A 19,381-nucleotide genomic window follows, 5' to 3' on the forward strand; every position below is an offset into this window, starting at 1 on the left:
GAAAGCTGACCCATTTTAACACAAGCAATAATATCTCTAAATTCTGCTTCTAGCCAGAAATGTATCTAAGCCATTCTAAAATGTATCTAAGGTATTGTCAGTCACTGCCTGGTTAGGCAATGAGTTCCACAATTTGATTGCTCTTACAGTGAAAAACATTTACATTTCTGGATATTAAATCTCCTTTCCCGTAGCCTTAAATTGTGACCTTGCATCACAAACAAATATCTTGGAATAAGCAGCTCTTCTGCCATCTCTGTATATTAGCCTTGAATATATTTATATAAAGTAATCATATGACCTCTCAAGCACCTTTTTTCTAGTGTAAACATGTCTTCATAGTTTAAATTCTTCATTCCCCTAATTATTTTTGTGGTCCTTCTATGAACTTTTTCTAATTATTCAATGTCCCTTTTTAAATTTGGTCCCAGGAACTGCACTCCATACTCAAGGTGAGGTCTTACCAGAGATTTATACAGCGACAGAATTATGCTTTGTTCTCTTGCATTTATGCCTCTTTTAATACATGCTAGTATCTTATTAGCCTTGAAAGTTGCTGCCTTGCATTGCACATTCATTTTTATCTTGTTATCAATGAGTAAGCCTGAATCCTTTTCCTCCTCTGTTTTGCTAAGCCTAGTCCCATTTAAAAATTATATATCCAGAAAGGCGGATTTCCAAATAATATTTTTATTGTGATTAAAATATGTTTATACCGTACATTAATGAATGTTTGGTTAAAAAACAGGATATATTTTACATAAGTTTTATGGGACTGTGGGTATGTTTTTCCAGGTATGCTTAAAACGGGAAAAACATAAATGGCATAAGAAATGTAGTTAACACACAGTAAATATTATTGTTTAGAGGCATGTTAAACATTTTAAGCACATCCCAAACTAATGTTTAAAAGCTTTTAGAGGAACATAAAACTTGTAAAATTTGTGTTATAGCGAGTATCTCGTATTAGATGCAATATCTTTTTTTATATATTATAATATAGATAAACATGGAAAAACACTTTCATTTGAGAGTATGACTATAATAATTTAGAAATAAATTACTGTTTTTGCTATTACAAAAGAACATTTATTTTAATTTAATGCATCATTTTTGGCAATAGTAAAAAATATAATTGGTTAATATAATTTGATTTCACTCCAAAGAGAATGATGAAAGCACAGTTAAAAAAGGATTAAAATAAAATGCAACCTTTACCATATCAGTTTGCAATATATATTTAGAAATTGTTTAAAACATTTTTTTTAATATTTATAGTTCGCAAATATATGGACAGGAATCAAATTCTGAGAGCAGATAAAGATGTGTCCCTTCCAGAATAACAATAAAGTGCGCTGTTTCACAATATAAAAAAAAAAATACATTGTTTAGACGTAGTACGAAGGTTTATAGGTTACTGATAGTGCATAAATATTATAAATACAATTTAAGATAATACTGCAGCTTTATTATTTAGGCAGGTACATTTGTTCACAATTGTATTTTAAAATTGTCAAGAATGGTAAATAAAAATACCCCATTCAATGCCAGAAATCAATATTACACCTATCTGGCAATAACAGGGTTATTAAATGTGACAAAGTTAGAGGTGACAAATTAATACATTGTTAGAAGACATGATAACACCGAAATTCACAATGAAATGGAGGGCGCCAAATGGAAACCCAATAAGAAACATCCAGTTAATTTATAAAAAAGTTTATCTGGTCACTGAAAGGAACCCAAACACGCACCTGTCGGTCATTTCTCTAAAAGTTTTGTCATACCTGCAGATTTTTTCTCCACACATTTACGGCGGCGAAAGCAAGTTGCATCTGCTTCCTCCGGGCATCCTTATGCCTTTTGTAAGCTATCTCAATAAATATCAAAAATATTCCCGCAACAATACCTCCAGCAACCAACATAAAGACACCTGGAAAGCAGAAAATTCAATTTTACTCTTTCATCCAAAAAAATAATCAGCCCATTAAAGGATGTTGTTCAATTATTTTATTTTTATTTATTTAAAAAGAGTTTTAGGCCAATTACAACAAAGCATGATTGAATATTGTATTTAAAACTGCAAATTTCTAGTACATTTATTCATTAGTTTATTCAAGCTGTCATTAAGATGCTTTTCCTATATTCTAACATATTTTGTTTTTACTGTATGAGGCCCATTTATCAAGCTCCGTATGGAGCTTGTGGGCCCGTGTTTCTGGCGAGTCTTCAGACTCGCCAGAAACAGCAGTTATGAAGCAGCGGTTGACTGACACCTCCCTGCTGGCGGCCCATTGGCCGCGAGTCTGCAGGGGGCGGTGTTGCACCAGCAGTTGCTGGTGCAATGCTGAATACGGAGAGCGTATTGCTCTCCGCATTCAGCTAGGTCTTGCGGACCTGTTCTGCACTGTCGGATCAGGTCCGCAAGACCGTTGTCAAATAGGCCTCTATGGGGCATATGTATCACGGTCTGGCGGACCTGATCCGACACTGCGGATCAGGTCCGCCAGACCTCGCTGAATACGGCGAGCAATATGCTCGCCGTATTTAGCATTGCACCAGCAGCTCACAACGCCGCCCCCTGCAGACTCACGGCCAATAGGCCGCCAGCAGGGGGGTGTCAATCAACCCGATCGTACTCGATCGGGTTGTATTGTGGTGATGTCTGTCCGCCTGCTCAGAGCAGGCGGACAGGTTATGGAGCAGACGTCTTTGTGACCGCTGCTTCATAACTACTGTTACTGGCGAGCCTGTAGGCTCGCCAGAAACACGGGGCATCAAGCTCCATTCGGAGCTTGATACATATGCCCCTATATGTCTATCGTGACCTTGTATTTTAACGTGACATTAAACTCAACATTTTTTGTTTTGTATATAAACGAGCAGCAGTTAACATATAAAATATTTTTTGGAACTTTAACAATGACATATAAGTAGTACTTACTGTAATGTTAGTAAACTTTGATTTTTTTTTTATTAAAGGCATATGAAACCATAATATTTTCTTTTGTGATTCAGACAGAGCAAACACTTTCTCAAAAAGAACTTTTCAAATTCCTTCTTTTATCAAATTTGCTTTGTTCCTATGGTATTCTTTGTTGAAGAGATGCCTAGGCTGGAATCTTGAACACTACATGGCAGGAAATAATGCTGCCATCTAGTGCTCTTGCAAATGTAAAACATTCATCCAAAACTGCTGCCAAATAGTGCTCCAGGCATGTGCACGCTCCTGAGCTTATGTCCCTGCTTTTCAACAAAAGCTACCAAGAGAGCAAAGAGCGTTTGATAATAGAAGTAAACTAGAAAGTTGTTAAAATCACATGTTGTATCAGAAAAATGAAAGATTTTTTTTGGATTTCATGTCCCTTTAAGTTTACTGTCCCTTTAACATACATTGATAGGAAATGGTTGAAATCGTTAGTGGGCAAAACATGTACAGTCTTTATTAGTACCGGATACTTTCACACGGGCTGTATATGTTGATCTGTAAAAACCTAATGACAACCCATCAAAAAGCCTGCCTATTATACTCAATACCCGGATGTTCTGGATTTATTGCAGATGTAACAAGCGTTCTCAAAAGATTTGAATGCCATAGAAAAGTTCAAAAACATTAATGAAAATTATATCAGATTGGAATGGATTCCTTAAAAGGACACTGAACCCATTTTTTTTTTTTCTTTCGTGATTCAGGTAGAGCAGGCAATTTTAAGCAACTTTCTAATTTACTCCTATTATCAAATTTTCTTCATTCTCTTGGTATCTTTATTTGAAAAGCAAGAATGTAAGTTTAGATGCCGGCCCATTTTTGGTGAACAATCTGGGTTGTTCTTGCTGATTGGTGGATAAGTTCACCCACCAATAAACAAGTGCTGTCCAGACTGCTGAACCAAAAATTGGCTGGCTCCTTAGCTTAGATATCTTCTTTTTCAAATAAAGATAGCAAGAGAACAAAGAAAAAACGATAATAGGAAGGTTGCTTAAAATTGCATGCTCTATCCGAATCAAGAAAAAGAAAACATTTGGGTTCAGTGTCCCTTTAATGTGAGAAATCTGTGCTTGAATAAAAGCTTTATACTTACTTTATTACAAATCGGGGAGATATGGGTGTTTGCTGAACTAAAAAAATACCTAAGTCTACATCTTAATCCAGCCATTCATTACAGTTCATTTAAAATTCTGAACATTCAAACATCAATACTTTACATTGCACCTACGGAATCTCTTGGCACTCTACAAATAACTGATAATAATAATAATAATAAATTGCACCTCAAATGAGACCTGAGCTTCCATTTGAAAACGGACTGCAGCTTTAGTAGCCCATTTAAAGGGACACTGAACCCAAATTTTTTCTTTCGTGATTCGGATAGAGCATGACATTTTAAGCAACTTTCTAATTTACTCCTATTATCAAATTTTCTTTATTCTCTTGGTATCTTTATTTGAAATGCAAGAATGTAAGTTTAGATGCCGGCCCATTTTTGGTGAACAACCTGGGTTGTCCTTGCTGACTGGTGGATAAATTCATCCACCAATAAAAAAGTGCTGTCCAGAGTGCTAAACCAAGAAAGAAGCTTAGATGCTTTCTTTTTCAAAAAAAGATAGCAAGAGAATGAATAAAAATTGACAATAGGAGTAAATTAGAAAGTTGCTTAAAATTTCATGCTCTATCTGAATCACAAAATAAAAAATTTGGGTTCAGTGTCCCTGTAATGGATATTTTTGTTTGCCAATATTAGTTGTTGAAATCCTTGGAATGTGATCTAATTCTAGCCCATACCACTTTTTGGGAGTTGCAAGAAAACCACCTACCTGCCATGTTTTCAAAGGTGAGTGTAGCTGGGGCATTGCTGCGAGAATCACACTCCTGATACCTGACCCAAGTCTTATCTAGTTCTTCCATGAAACCATTCTCATGAGATCTGGGGACACAACAGAAAGCAGCTAGGATAGTACATTTTATTATTAACCAGTGTTTTGTGCGCGGCCCAGCAGTGAACTGTTCCACTGCTGGGCCGCACACAGAACAGAAAATGGAGTAAATGACATAACTCAATAACGAGATTCATGCTAGATATATACAGTGCCTTGCAAAAGTATTCACCCCCTTGGCATTTTCCCTATTTGGTTGCATTACAACCTGGAAGTAAAATGGATTTTCATTTGGATTTCACATAATGGACATACACAAAATAGTCCAAGTTGGTGAAGTGAAATTCTGAAAGTAAACAAAAAGTGATGCGTGTATATATATTCACCCCCTTTGCGCCCCTAAATAAGGTCTGGTGCAACCAAATACCCTAAGAAGTCACATTCAACTAGATTACAAGTTTTGCGCTATAGAGGGTGCGAAACGAATGCAACAAAAGTTGCGTGATTTCACCCTCCATAGCGCTGCCATTACAAGTTTTTGAAAAGCCGCCTTGTGCGTGCGATATGGTGGCGATGAGCTCCATACCGGACAAAATCAAAGCGCTGCTTTGACGTGCTCGTGCACGCTTTCCCGATAGACATCAATGGGGAGAGAGTGTTAGAAAAAAAACTAACACCTGCGATCGCGGAATGAAAAGCTCCGTAACGCAACCCCATTGATGTCTATGGGCAAAAAAAAGTTAAGTTTAAACGTAACACCCTAACATAAACCCCAAGTCTAAACACCCCAAATCTGCCGCTCCTGACAATGCCGGCACCTACATAAAGTTATTAACCCCTAATCTAACGCTCCTGACATTGCAGACATTGCCACTACCGATATCGCTGCCACTATAATAAAGTTATTAACCCCTATTCCCCCGCACCCCAACATCACCCACACTATAATAAAAATATTAACCCCTATTCCGCCGCTCCCCGACATCGACGCCACTAAATAAAATGATTAACCCCTAAACCTCTGGTCTCCCACATCACTGCCACTAAATAAACCTATTAACCCCTAAACCAACAGCCCCCCACATCGCAAAAAACTAAATTAAACTATTACCCCCTAAAGCTAACAACCCCCTAACTTTAAATTGTGAAATTAAAAAAACCTAAGTTTAAACTATAAATTAAACTAACATTACTATTATACTAAAATTAAAATAATTTTCAATTAAATAAATTAAATTACACATTAAAAAACCTAACACTACTAAAAATAAATAAATAAATCTACAATTACAAAAAATAAAACATAATAAATTACAAAAAATAAAAAATACTAAATTACAAAAAATAACAAACACTAAATTACGAAAAATAACTAAACGAAATTATCCAAAATAAAAACAATTACACCTAATCTAAAAATAAAATAAAAAAAAAAAACCCTAGCCTACAATAAACTACCAATAGCCCTTAAAATGGCTTTTTGTAGGGCATTGCCCTAAAGAAATCAGCTCTTTTACCTGAAAAAAAATACAAAGACCCCCCAACAGTAAAATCCACCACCCAACCAACCCCCAAAATAAAAAACCTAACTAACAAAAACCTAAGCTACCCACTGCCCTGAAAAGGACATTTGTATGGGCATTGCCCTTAAAAGGGCATTCAGCTCTTTTTCTTGCCCTTTAAAGGGCATTTAGCTCTTTTAAGAAAACCCAAAACCCTGGGGGTCCATCCGATAAAAATCGTCGCCCGCAAAAGCCGGCGACGCCAATATTTGCGCGGGTTTGGTATCACATATACGGCGTAACCTAGAAGTTACGCGCGTATATTTCTGCCGTCGCCCGTAGTTTTTTGGGCTATAGGCAGGTATACCAAACCAGCGCAGTTTGGTATCCAATATGCAGCGTAAGGACTTACGTGGCGAAAATGGAGAAAATTACTCCATTTTCACCTCGCCACAAAAAGCAGCCGTAAGAAGCCTTACGCTGACTATTGGAGCCCCGTAACTCCCTAAACTGGCTGCTAAAATAAACCTAACACCTAACGCATGCGCAATGTCTATCTCCCTGTCAACCGCGATCTTCTAAAATAAACCTACCACCTAACGCATGCGCAATGTCTATCTACCTGTCAACCGCGATCCCCCCCCCGAAATCCCTAATAAAGTTATTAACCCCTAAACCACCGCTCCCGGACCCCGCCGCCATCTACATAAACTAACCCCCTACTGTGAGCCCCTAAAACCGCCGCCATCTACCTTATCTATCCCCTAATTAGAACCCCTTACACCGCTGTCATCTACCTTATCTATCCCCTAATCTGACCCCTTACACCGCCGCCACCTATATAAAAATTATTAACCCCTAATCTAATCCCCCTATACCGCCGCCAGCTATATTAATATTATTAACCCCTAATGTAAGCCCCTTACACAGCCGCCATCTCTATTAAAATGATTAACCCCTAATTTAATCTACCTATCCCGCCGCCAGCTATATTATCTATATTAACCCTAAGTATATTATAGTTAATATAGGTATTACATTATATATATTAACTATATTAACCCTAATTATATTAGGGTTAATATAGTTAATATAGTTACTATAGTATTTATATTAACTATATTAACTCTATTTAACCCTAACACCCCTAACTAAATTTATATTAAATTAATCTAATTCATTTATAAACTAAAATATTCCTATTTAAATCTAAATACTTACCTATAAAATAAACCCTAAGATAGCTACAATATAATTAATAATTACATTGTAGCTATGTTAGGGTTAATATTTATTTTACAGGTAAATTGTTAATTATTTTAACTAGGTATAATAGCTATTAAATAGTTATTAACTATTTAATATCTACCTAGTTAAAATAATTACCCAATTACCTGTAAAATAAATCCTAACCTAAGTTACAAATACACCTACACTATCAATAAATTAAATAAACTACAAACATCTATCTAAAAATACAATTAAATTAACTAAACTAAATTACAAAAAATAAAAAAAAGATTACAAGATTTTTAAGCTAATTACACCTATTCTAAGCCCCCTAATAAAATAATAAACCCCCAAAATAAAAAAAATTCCCTGCCCTATTCTAAATTAAAAAAAATTCAAAGCTCTTTACCTTACCAGCCCTTAAAAGGGCCTTTTGTGGGGCATGCCCCAAAGAATTCAGCTCTTTTGCATACAAATACAATACCGCCCCCCATTACAACCCACCACCCACATACCCCTATTCTAAAACCACCCAAACCCCCCTTAAAAAAGCCTAACACTACCCCCCTGAAGATCTCCCTACCTTGTCTTCACCACACCGGGCCGAACTCCTGATCCGATCCGGGCGATGTCTTCCTCCAAGCGGCAAAGAAGAATTCTTCCTCCGGCGACGTCTTCCTCCAAGCGGCAGCAAAGTCTTCATTCTTCCGGCGGCATCTTCAATCTTCTTTCTTCGCTCCGCCGCCGCGGAGCATCCATCCCGGATGACTACTGAACTACGAATGAGGTACCTTTAAATGACGTCATCCAAGATGGCGTCCGCCGAATTCCGATTGGCTGATAGGATTCTATCAGCCAATCGGAATTAAGTTAGAAAAATCTGATTGGCTGATTGAATCAGCCAATCAGATTCAAGTTAAATCCGATTGGCTGATCCAATCAGCCAATCAGATTGAGCTCGCATTCTATTGGCTGATCGGAACAGCCAATAGAATGCGAGCTCAATCTGATTGGCTGATTGGATCAGCCAATCGGATTTAACTTGAATCTGATTGGCTGATTCAATCAGCCAATCAGATTTTTCTAACTTAATTCCGATTGGCTGATAGAATCCTATCAGCCAATCGGAATTCGGCGGACGCCATCTTGGATGACGTCATTTAAAGGTACCTCATTCGTAGTTCAGTAGTCGTCCGGGATGGATACTCCTGGGCGGCGGAGCGAAGAAAGAAGATTGAAGATGCCGCCGGAAGAATGAAGACTTTGCTGCCGCTTGGAGGAAGACGTCGCCGGAGGAAGAATTCTTCTTTGCCGCTTGGAGGAAGACATCGCCGGAGGAAGAATTCTTCTTTGCCGCTTGGAGGAAGACATCGCCCGGATCGGATCAGGAGTTCGGCCCGGTGTGGTGAAGACAAGGTAGGGAGATCTTCAGGGGGGTAGTGTTAGGCTTTTTTAAGGGGGGTTTGGGTGGTTTTAGAATAGGGGTATGTGGGTGGTGGGTTGTAATGGGGGGGGGGTATTGTATTTGTATGCAAAAGAGCTGAATTCTTTGGGGCATGCCCCACAAAAGGCCATTTTAAGGGCTGGTAAGGTAAAGAGCTTTGAATTTTTTTTAATTTAGAATAGGGCAGGGAATTTTTTTTATTTTGGGGGTTTATTATTTTATTAGGGGGCTTAGAATAGGTGTAATTAGCTTAAAAATCTTGTAATCTTTTTTTTAATTTTTGTAATTTAGTGTTTTTTTTTTTTGTAATTTAGTTTAGTTAATTTAATTGTATTTTTAGATAGATGTTTGTAGTTTATTTAATTTATTGATAGTGTAGGTGTATTTGTAACTTAGGTTAGGATTTATTTTACAGGTAATTGGGTAATTATTTTAACTAGGTAGATATTAAATAGTTAATAACTATTTAATAGCTATTATACCTAGTTAAAATAATTAACAATTTACCTGTAAAATAAATATTAACCCTAACATAGCTACAATGTAATTATTAATTATATTGTAGCTATCTTAGGGTTTATTTTATAGGTAAGTATTTAGATTTAAATAGGAATATTTTAGTTTATAAATGAATTAGATTAATTTAATATAAATTTAGTTAGGGGTGTTAGGGTTAGATAGAGTTAATATAGTTAATATAAATACTATAGTAACTATATTAACCCTAACATAATTAGGGTTAATATAGTTAATATATATAATGTAATACCTATATTAACTATAATATACTTAGGGTTAATATAGATAATATAGCTGGCGGCGGGGTAGGTAGATTAAATTAGGGGTTAATCATTTTAATAGAGATGGCGGCGGTGTAAGGGGCTTACATTAGGGGTTAATAATTTTAATATAGATGGCGGCGGTGTTAGGGGCTCACTTTAGGGGGTTATAGATATAATATAGCTGGCGGCGGGGTACGGGAGCGACGGTTTAGGGGTTAATAACTTTATTAGGTTGCGGCGGGGTACGGGAGCGGCGGTTTAGGGGTTAATAGCTTTTTTATTATTTATATTATGCTTACCTGATAAATTTATTTCTCTTGTAGTGTAGTCAGTCCACGGGTCATCCATTACTTATGGAATATATCTCTTCCTAACAGGAAGCTGCAAGAGGATCACCCAAGCAGAGCTGCTATATAGCTCCTCCCCTCACATGTCATATTCAGTCATTCGACCAAAACCAGACGAGAAAGGAGAAACCATAGGGTGCAGTGGTGACTGGAGTTTAATTAAAATTTAGATCTGCCTTAAAGACAGGGTGGGCCGTGGACTGACTACACTACAAGAAAAATAAATTTATCAGGTAAGCATAAAATATGTTTTCTCTTGTTAAGTGTAGTCAGTCCACGGGTCATCCATTACTTATGGAATACCAATACCAAAGCTAAAGTACACGGATGAAGGGAGGGACAAGGCAGGAACCTTAAACAGAAGGAACCACTGCCTGAAGCACCTTTCTCCCAAAAATAGCCTCCGAAGAAGCAAAAGTGTCAAATTTGTAAAATTTTGAAAAAGTGTGAAGTGAAGACCAAGTTGCAGCCTTGCAAATCTGTTCAACAGAGGCCTCATTTTTAAAGGCCCAGGTGGAAGCCACAGCTCTAGTAGAATGAGCTGTAATCCTTTCAGGAGGCTGCTGTCCAGCAGTCTCATAGGCTAAACGTATTATGCTACGAAGCCAAAAAGAGAGAGAGGTAGCCGAAGCCTTTTGACCTCTTCTCTGTCCAGAGTAAACGACAAACAGGGAAGAAGTTTGACGAAAATCTTTAGTTGCCTGCAAATAGAACTTCAGGGCACGGACTACGTCCAGATTATGCAAAAGTCGTTCCTTCTTTGAAGAAGGGTTAGGACACAGTGATGGAACAACAATCTCTTGATTGATATTCCTGTTAGTAACTACCTTAGGTAAGAACCCAGGTTTAGTACGCAGAACTAACTTGTCTGAATGAAAAATCAGATAAGGAGAATCACAATGTAAGGCAGATAACTCAGAGACTCTTCGAGCCGAGGAAATAGCCATCAAAAACAGAACCTTCCAGGATAACAGCTTGATATCAATGGAATGAAGGGGTTCAAATGGAACGCCTTGAAGAACGTTAAGAACTAAGTTTAAGCTCCACGACGGAGCAACAGTCTTAAACACAGGCTTAATCCTAGCTAAAGCCTGACAAAAAGCCTGAACGTCTGGAACTTCTGCCAGACGTTTGTGTAGAAGAATAGACAGAGCAGAAATCTGTCCCTTTAACGAACTAGCAGATAAGCCCTTTTCTAAACCCTCTTGTAGAAAAGACAATATCCTAGGAATCCTAACCTTACTCCATGAGTAACTCTTGGATTCGCACCAATATAAATATTTACGCCATATCTTATGGTAAATTCTTCTGGTAACAGGCTTCCTAGCCTGTATTAAGGTATCAATAACCGACTCTGAGAAGCCACGCTTTGATAGAATCAAGCGTTCAATCTCCATGCAGTCAGCCTCAGAGAAATTAGATTTGGATGGTTGAAAGGACCCTGAATTAGAAGGTCCTGTCTCAGAGGCAGAGACCACGGTGGACAGGACGACATGTCCACTAGGTCTGCATACCAGGTCCTGCGTGGCCATGCAGGCGCTATCAGAATCACCGAAGCTCTCTCCTGTTTGATCTTGGCAATCAAACGAGGAAGCATCGGAAATGGTGGAAACACATAAGCCATGTTGAAGACCCAAGGGGCTGTCAGAGCATCTATCAGCACCGCTCCCGGGTCCCTGGACCTGGATCCGTAACAAGGAAGCTTGGCGTTCTGGCGAGACGCCATGAGATCCAGATCTGGTTTGCCCCAACGATGAATCAGTTGAGCAAAGACCTCCGGATGAAGTTCCCACTCCCCCGGATGAAAAGTCTGGCAACTTAGAAAATCCGCCTCCTAGTTCTCCACGCCTGGGATGTAAATCGCTGACAGGTGGCAAGAGTGAGACTCTGCCCAGCGAATTATCTTTGAGACTTCCAACATCGCTAGGGAACTTCTGGTTCCCCCTTGATGGTTGATGTAAGCCACAGTCGTGATGTTGTCCGACTGAAATCTGATGAACCTCAGAGTTGCTAACTGAGGCCAAGCTAGGAGAGCATTGAATATTGCTCTTAATTCCAGAATATTTATTGGGAGGAGTTTCTCCTCCTGAGTCCATAGTCCCTGAGCCTTCAGGGAGTTCCAGACTGCGCCCCAGCCTAGAAGGCTGGCGTCTGTTGTTACAATCGTCCAATCTGGCCTGCGAAAGGTCATCCCCTTGGACAGATGTGGCCGAGAAAGCCACCATAGAAGAGAATCTCTGGTCTCTTGATCCAGATTTAGCAGAGGGGACAAATCTGAGTAATCCCCATTCCACTGACTTAGCATGCACAATTGCAGCGGTCTGAGATGCAGGCGCGCAAATGGTACTATGTCCATTGCCGCTACCATTAAGCCGATTACTTCCATGCACTGAGCTACTGACGGGTGTGGAATGGAATGAAGGACACGGCAAGCATTTAGAAGTTTTGATAACCTGGCCTCCGTCAGGTAAATTTTCATCTCTACAGAATCTATAAGAGTCCCTAGAAAGGGAACCCTTGTAAGTGGTAATAGAGAACTCTTTTCCACGTTCACCTTCCACCCATGTGACCTCAGAAATGCCAGAACTATCTCTGTATGAGACTTGGCAGTTTGAAAACTTGACGCTTGTATCAGAATGTCGTCTAGGTACGGAGTCACCGCTATGCCTCGCGGTCTTAGTACCGCCAGAAGTGAGCCCAGAACTTTTGTAAAGATTCTTGGAGCCATAGCTAATCCAAAGGGAAGAGCTACAAACTGGTAATGCCTGTCTAGGAAAGCAAATATTAGGTACCGATAATGATCCTTGTGAATCGGTATGTGAAGGTAGGCATCCTTTAAGTCCACTGTGGTCATGTACTGACCCTCTTGGATCATGGGAATGATGGTTCAAATAGTTTCCATTTTGAATGGATCTGCCCACACACCTGAGAGACTAACTATATTTGAACCTATATCTGGTATGTTGCAATTTCAATAGGCATTGCTTTGCAACAGGAGTGCTTATGGGGAGCATACCTCAAGGAAGCTAGGATGAATTGCAAGTGTATGTGCCAGAGGAATTCATTGGATCAACGACATGTTTTTTTACTTGGGATGCATGAACATGAACCAGAGGAATGAGTATATACCACCTTAAATTCTGCTGTAAATGGAACACACCAATTAGACACACAGCCAATCACACACATTCTGAACATTTAAAAAGGTCCTTGCTGCAAGTCACAATTATCTTGATAAAGCCCACAGGTGGGTGAAACGCATCGATTGCCTTGTGACTTTGTAGCAGTATACCAGGAGTGACTAAACATCACCTTATATCTATGAACAGTAATGCTATTTTAACCCGGGTTAACCTCTTCGCTACAACTCTCTTAATCTTACAGTGTGGATGAATCTAAATATCCCACTGTATTTACAAGTCTAAAAGCACAACACAGTGCTGGAGTACTGAAGGAAGTAACAATATTTACAACTTTTCTACAACTGATACAAGTACGCTCCCAATTTTCTATATAGGAGACGAACGGACGAGGCGTGACGTCAGACGCCATCCCAACACGTGTGTGGTCTGTGTTTGCAGCTCGGGAGAGACTGCCTTGGATTCCGTAGTGGTCCCTGGTGTGACCGAAGACTGAACAAGCGGTAAAGTAAAGCGCTGCTAATACAGTGTTTATATATATCGAACCCAAGTTATATAATCAATTCTTAGGTGGACTGTACATCCTTTTGCTAACCTCTTTTTAGTTGGAAAGTTCCACGCCATTTTTTATCCCACAGTATACTTGGGAAATAACTGATATATCCCCATGGGCATACCTATATCTAAGCTCTCAGAACAACCTTAACTGTGTTTTTAAATTGTTGATTGTAGACTATCAACTTGTTCTTTTATATACTAACTGTTTATTGCATCCATTAGCAGATCGTATATGTATTTTATTCCTACTCTTTCCCTTTTATATATCTAATTGTAACATAAAGCTGAAACATAGAGTTTTAAATCTAGGGAGACGTCCCTGTTTAGATTGTTTAATTTTTAGGTTGTTTAATTGCATCTATTAAATATTTTTATAAAACGTAACATTTGGTGTCTGATACCTTCAGCCTGTGGCGCCCTCTTTATCTGTAAGCCGTAAAAAGCTTAACACTTTACCTTTACTATATCCTGACACTTTTTAGGGATAGTGTCTCTTAGAGAGGTGCTTGGTATTAGTTCCTAAGCGCACTTCTATTCACTTTCTATCTTTTTAGGTTTTTGTTACAGTTAGGTTTTTTATTTTTGGGCGGTTGGTTGGGTGTTGGGTTTTACTCTTGGGGGGGTCTTGGTATTTTTTTAAGGTTTTTACAAAAGAGCTGATTTCTTTAGGACAATGCCCTACAAAAGGCCCGTTTAAGGGCTATTGGTAGTTTAATGTAGGTTAGGTTTTTTTTGGGGGGGGGGCTTTTTTATTTTTATAGGGCTATTAGATTACGTGTAGTTATTTTTCGTAATTTAGTGTTTGTTATTTTTTGTAATTTGTGTTTTTTTTTTGTAACTTAGTATTTTTTATTTTTTGTAATTGTAGATTTAATTTTTTTAGTAGTGTTATTTTTTTTAAATGTGTAATTTAATTTATTTATTGATAGTTATTTTAATTTTAGTATAATAATAGTTTAATTTATAGTTTAAAAACATAATTTATGCTTACCTGATAAATTTATTTCTCTTGTAGTGTAGTCAGTCCACGGGTCATCCATTACTTATGGAATATATCTCTTCCTAACAGGAAGCTGCAAGAGGATCACCCAAGCAGAGCTGCTATATAGCTCCTCCCCTCACATGTCATATTCAGTCATTCGACCAAAACCAGACGAGAAAGGAGAAACCATAGGGTGCAGTGGTGACTGGAGTTTAATTAAAATTTAGATCTGCCTTAAAGACAGGGTGGGCCGTGGACTGACTACACTACAAGAAAAATAAATTTATCAGGTAAGCATAAAATATGTTTTCTCTTGTTAAGTGTAGTCAGTCCACGGGTCATCCATTACTTATGGAATACCAATACCAAAGCTAAAGTACACGGATGAAGGGAGGGACAAGGCAGGAACCTTAAACAGAAGGAACCACTGCCTGAAGCACCTTTCTCCCAAAAATAGCCTCCGAAGAAGCAAAAGTGTCAAATTTGTAAAATTTTGAAAAAGTGTGAAGTGAAGACCAAGTTGCAGCCTTGCAAATCTGTTCAACAGAGGCCTCATTTTTAAAGGCCCAGGTGGAAGCCACAGCTCTAGTAGAATGAGCTGTAATCCTTTCAGGAGGCTGCTGTCCAGCAGTCTCATAGGCTAAACGTATTATGCTACGAAGCCAAAAAGAGAGAGAGGTAGCCGAAGCCTTTTGACCTCTTCTCTGTCCAGAGTAAACGACAAACAGGGAAGAAGTTTGACGAAAATCTTTAGTTGCCTGCAAATAGAACTTCAGGGCACGGACTACGTCCAGATTATGCAAAAGTCGTTCCTTCTTTGAAGAAGGGTTAGGACACAGTGATGGAACAACAATCTCTTGATTGATATTCCTGTTAGTAACTACCTTAGGTAAGAACCCAGGTTTAGTACGCAGAACTAACTTGTCTGAATGAAAAATCAGATAAGGAGAATCACAATGTAAGGCAGATAACTCAGAGACTCTTCGAGCCGAGGAAATAGCCATCAAAAACAGAACCTTCCAGGATAACAGCTTGATATCAATGGAATGAAGGGGTTCAAATGGAACGCCTTGAAGAACGTTAAGAACTAAGTTTAAGCTCCACGACGGAGCAACAGTCTTAAACACAGGCTTAATCCTAGCTAAAGCCTGACAAAAAGCCTGAACGTCTGGAACTTCTGCCAGACGTTTGTGTAGAAGAATAGACAGAGCAGAAATCTGTCCCTTTAACGAACTAGCAGATAAGCCCTTTTCTAAACCCTCTTGTAGAAAAGACAATATCCTAGGAATCCTAACCTTACTCCATGAGTAACTCTTGGATTCGCACCAATATAAATATTTACGCCATATCTTATGGTAAATTCTTCTGGTAACAGGCTTCCTAGCCTGTATTAAGGTATCAATAACCGACTCTGAGAAGCCACGCTTTGATAGAATCAAGCGTTCAATCTCCATGCAGTCAGCCTCAGAGAAATTAGATTTGGATGGTTGAAAGGACCCTGAATTAGAAGGTCCTGTCTCAGAGGCAGAGACCACGGTGGACAGGACGACATGTCCACTAGGTCTGCATACCAGGTCCTGCGTGGCCATGCAGGCGCTATCAGAATCACCGAAGCTCTCTCCTGTTTGATCTTGGCAATCAAACGAGGAAGCATCGGAAATGGTGGAAACACATAAGCCATGTTGAAGACCCAAGGGGCTGTCAGAGCATCTATCAGCACCGCTCCCGGGTCCCTGGACCTGGATCCGTAACAAGGAAGCTTGGCGTTCTGGCGAGACGCCATGAGATCCAGATCTGGTTTGCCCCAACGATGAATCAGTTGAGCAAAGACCTCCGGATGAAGTTCCCACTCCCCCGGATGAAAAGTCTGGCAACTTAGAAAATCCGCCTCCTAGTTCTCCACGCCTGGGATGTAAATCGCTGACAGGTGGCAAGAGTGAGACTCTGCCCAGCGAATTATCTTTGAGACTTCCAACATCGCTAGGGAACTTCTGGTTCCCCCTTGATGGTTGATGTAAGCCACAGTCGTGATGTTGTCCGACTGAAATCTGATGAACCTCAGAGTTGCTAACTGAGGCCAAGCTAGGAGAGCATTGAATATTGCTCTTAATTCCAGAATATTTATTGGGAGGAGTTTCTCCTCCTGAGTCCATAGTCCCTGAGCCTTCAGGGAGTTCCAGACTGCGCCCCAGCCTAGAAGGCTGGCGTCTGTTGTTACAATCGTCCAATCTGGCCTGCGAAAGGTCATCCCCTTGGACAGATGTGGCCGAGAAAGCCACCATAGAAGAGAATCTCTGGTCTCTTGATCCAGATTTAGCAGAGGGGACAAATCTGAGTAATCCCCATTCCACTGACTTAGCATGCACAATTGCAGCGGTCTGAGATGCAGGCGCGCAAATGGTACTATGTCCATTGCCGCTACCATTAAGCCGATTACTTCCATGCACTGAGCTACTGACGGGTGTGGAATGGAATGAAGGACACGGCAAGCATTTAGAAGTTTTGATAACCTGGCCTCCGTCAGGTAAATTTTCATCTCTACAGAATCTATAAGAGTCCCTAGAAAGGGAACCCTTGTAAGTGGTAATAGAGAACTCTTTTCCACGTTCACCTTCCACCCATGTGACCTCAGAAATGCCAGAACTATCTCTGTATGAGACTTGGCAGTTTGAAAACTTGACGCTTGTATCAGAATGTCGTCTAGGTACGGAGTCACCGCTATGCCTCGCGGTCTTAGTACCGCCAGAAGTGAGCCCAGAACTTTTGTAAAGATTCTTGGAGCCATAGCTAATCCAAAGGGAAGAGCTACAAACTGGTAATGCCTGTCTAGGAAAGCAAATATTAGGTACCGATAATGATCCTTGTGAATCGGTATGTGAAGGTAGGCATCCTTTAAGTCCACTGTGGTCATGTACTGACCCTCTTGGATCATGGGAATGATGGTTCAAATAGTTTCCATTTTGAATGATGGAACTCTTAGGAATTTGTTTAGGATTTTTAAGTCCAAGATTGGTCTGAAGGTTCCCTCTTTCTTGGGAACCACAAATAGATTTGAATAGAATCCTTGCCCGTGTTCCATCCGCGGAACTGGGTGGATCACCCCCATTAGTAAGAGGTCTTGTACACAGCGTAGAAACGCCTCTTTCTTTATTTGGTTTGCTGATAACCTTGAAAGATGAAATCTCCCTCGTGGAGGAGAAGTTTTGAAGTCCAGGAGATATCCCTGAGATATGATCTCCAACGCCCAGGGATCCTGGACATCTCTTGCCCAAGCCTGGGTGAAGAGAGAAAGTCTGCCCCCTACTAGATCCGTTTCCGGATAGGGGGCCCTCTCTTCATGCTGTCTTAGGGGCAGCAGCAGGTTTCTTGGCCTGCTTGCCCTTGTTCCAGGACTGGTTAACTTTCCAGCCCTGTCTGTAACGAGCAACAGCTCCTTCCTGTTTTGGAGCGGAGGAAGTTGATGCTGCTCCTGCCTTGAAGTTACGAAAGGCACGAAAATTAGACTGTTTGGCCTTTGATTTGGCCCTGTCCTGAGGTAGAGCATGGCTCTTACCTCCCGTAATGTCAGCTATAATTTCTTTCAAGCCGGGCCCGAATAAGGTCTGCCCTTTGAAAGGAATATTAAGCAATTTAGATTTAGAAGTCACGTCAGCTGACCAGGATTTAAGCCATAGCGCTCTGCGCGCTTGGATGGCGAATCCGGAGTTCTTAGCCGTAAGTTTGGTTAAATGTACGACGGCATCAGAAACAAATGCGTTAGCTAGCTTAAGTGCTTTAAGCTTGTTCATAATTTCATCCAATGGAGCTGTGCGAATGGCCTCTTCCAGAGACTCAAACCAGAATGCCGCCGCAGCAGTGACAGGCGCAATGCATGCAAGGGGCTGTAAGATAAAACCTTGTTGAACAAACATTTTCTTAAGGTAACCCTCTAATTTCTTATCCATTGGATCTGAAAAGGCACAACTATCCTCCACCGGGATAGTGGTACGCTTAGCTAAAGTAGAAACTGCTCCCTCCACCTTAGGGAACGTCTGCCATAAGTCTCGTGTGGTGGCGTCTATAGGAAACATTTTCCTAAATATGGGAGGAGGGGAAAAAGGCACACCAGGTCTATCCCACTCCTTGCTAATAATCTCTGTAAGCCTTTTAGGTATAGGAAACACGTCAGTACACACCGGTACCGCATAGTATCTATCCAACCTACATAATTTTTCTGGAATTGCAACCGTGTTACAATCATTCAGAGCCGCTAATACCTCCCCTAGCAATATGCGGAGGTTCTCAAGCTTAAATTTAAAATTAGAAATCTCTGAATCCAGTCTCCCTGGATCAGATCCGTCACCCACAGAATGAAGCTCTCCGTCTTCATGTTCTGCAAACTGTGACGCAGTATCTGACATGGCTCTAACCTCATCCGCGCGCTCTGTCCTTAACCCAGAGCTATCGCGCTTGCCTCTTAATTCTGGCAATTTAGATAATACTTCTGTCATAACAGTAGCCATGTCTTGCAAAGTGATTTGT

General features: G+C 40.0%; 1 protein-coding gene across 3 annotated transcripts in view; it reads right to left on the minus strand.

Annotated features, from left to right (window-relative positions):
• The window catches only part of LOC128643047 (glutamate receptor ionotropic, NMDA 1-like), a 382,985-nt gene that overhangs the window by 68,664 nt on the left and 294,940 nt on the right, over positions 1–19,381 (minus strand). For all 3 annotated transcript variants that reach the window (XM_053695973.1, XM_053695975.1, XM_053695972.1), the window contains 2 exons: positions 4,816–4,925; positions 1,788–1,933 (listed from right to left, as the gene is read on the minus strand). In XM_053695973.1, the coding sequence (XP_053551948.1) occupies positions 1,788–1,933; positions 4,816–4,925 (256 nt within the window). The remainder of the gene's footprint in view (positions 1–1,787; positions 1,934–4,815; positions 4,926–19,381) is intronic.

This window comes from Bombina bombina, chromosome 12 (genome assembly GCF_027579735.1).
Source record: "Bombina bombina isolate aBomBom1 chromosome 12, aBomBom1.pri, whole genome shotgun sequence".
Taxonomy (NCBI): Eukaryota; Metazoa; Chordata; class Amphibia; order Anura; family Bombinatoridae; genus Bombina; species Bombina bombina.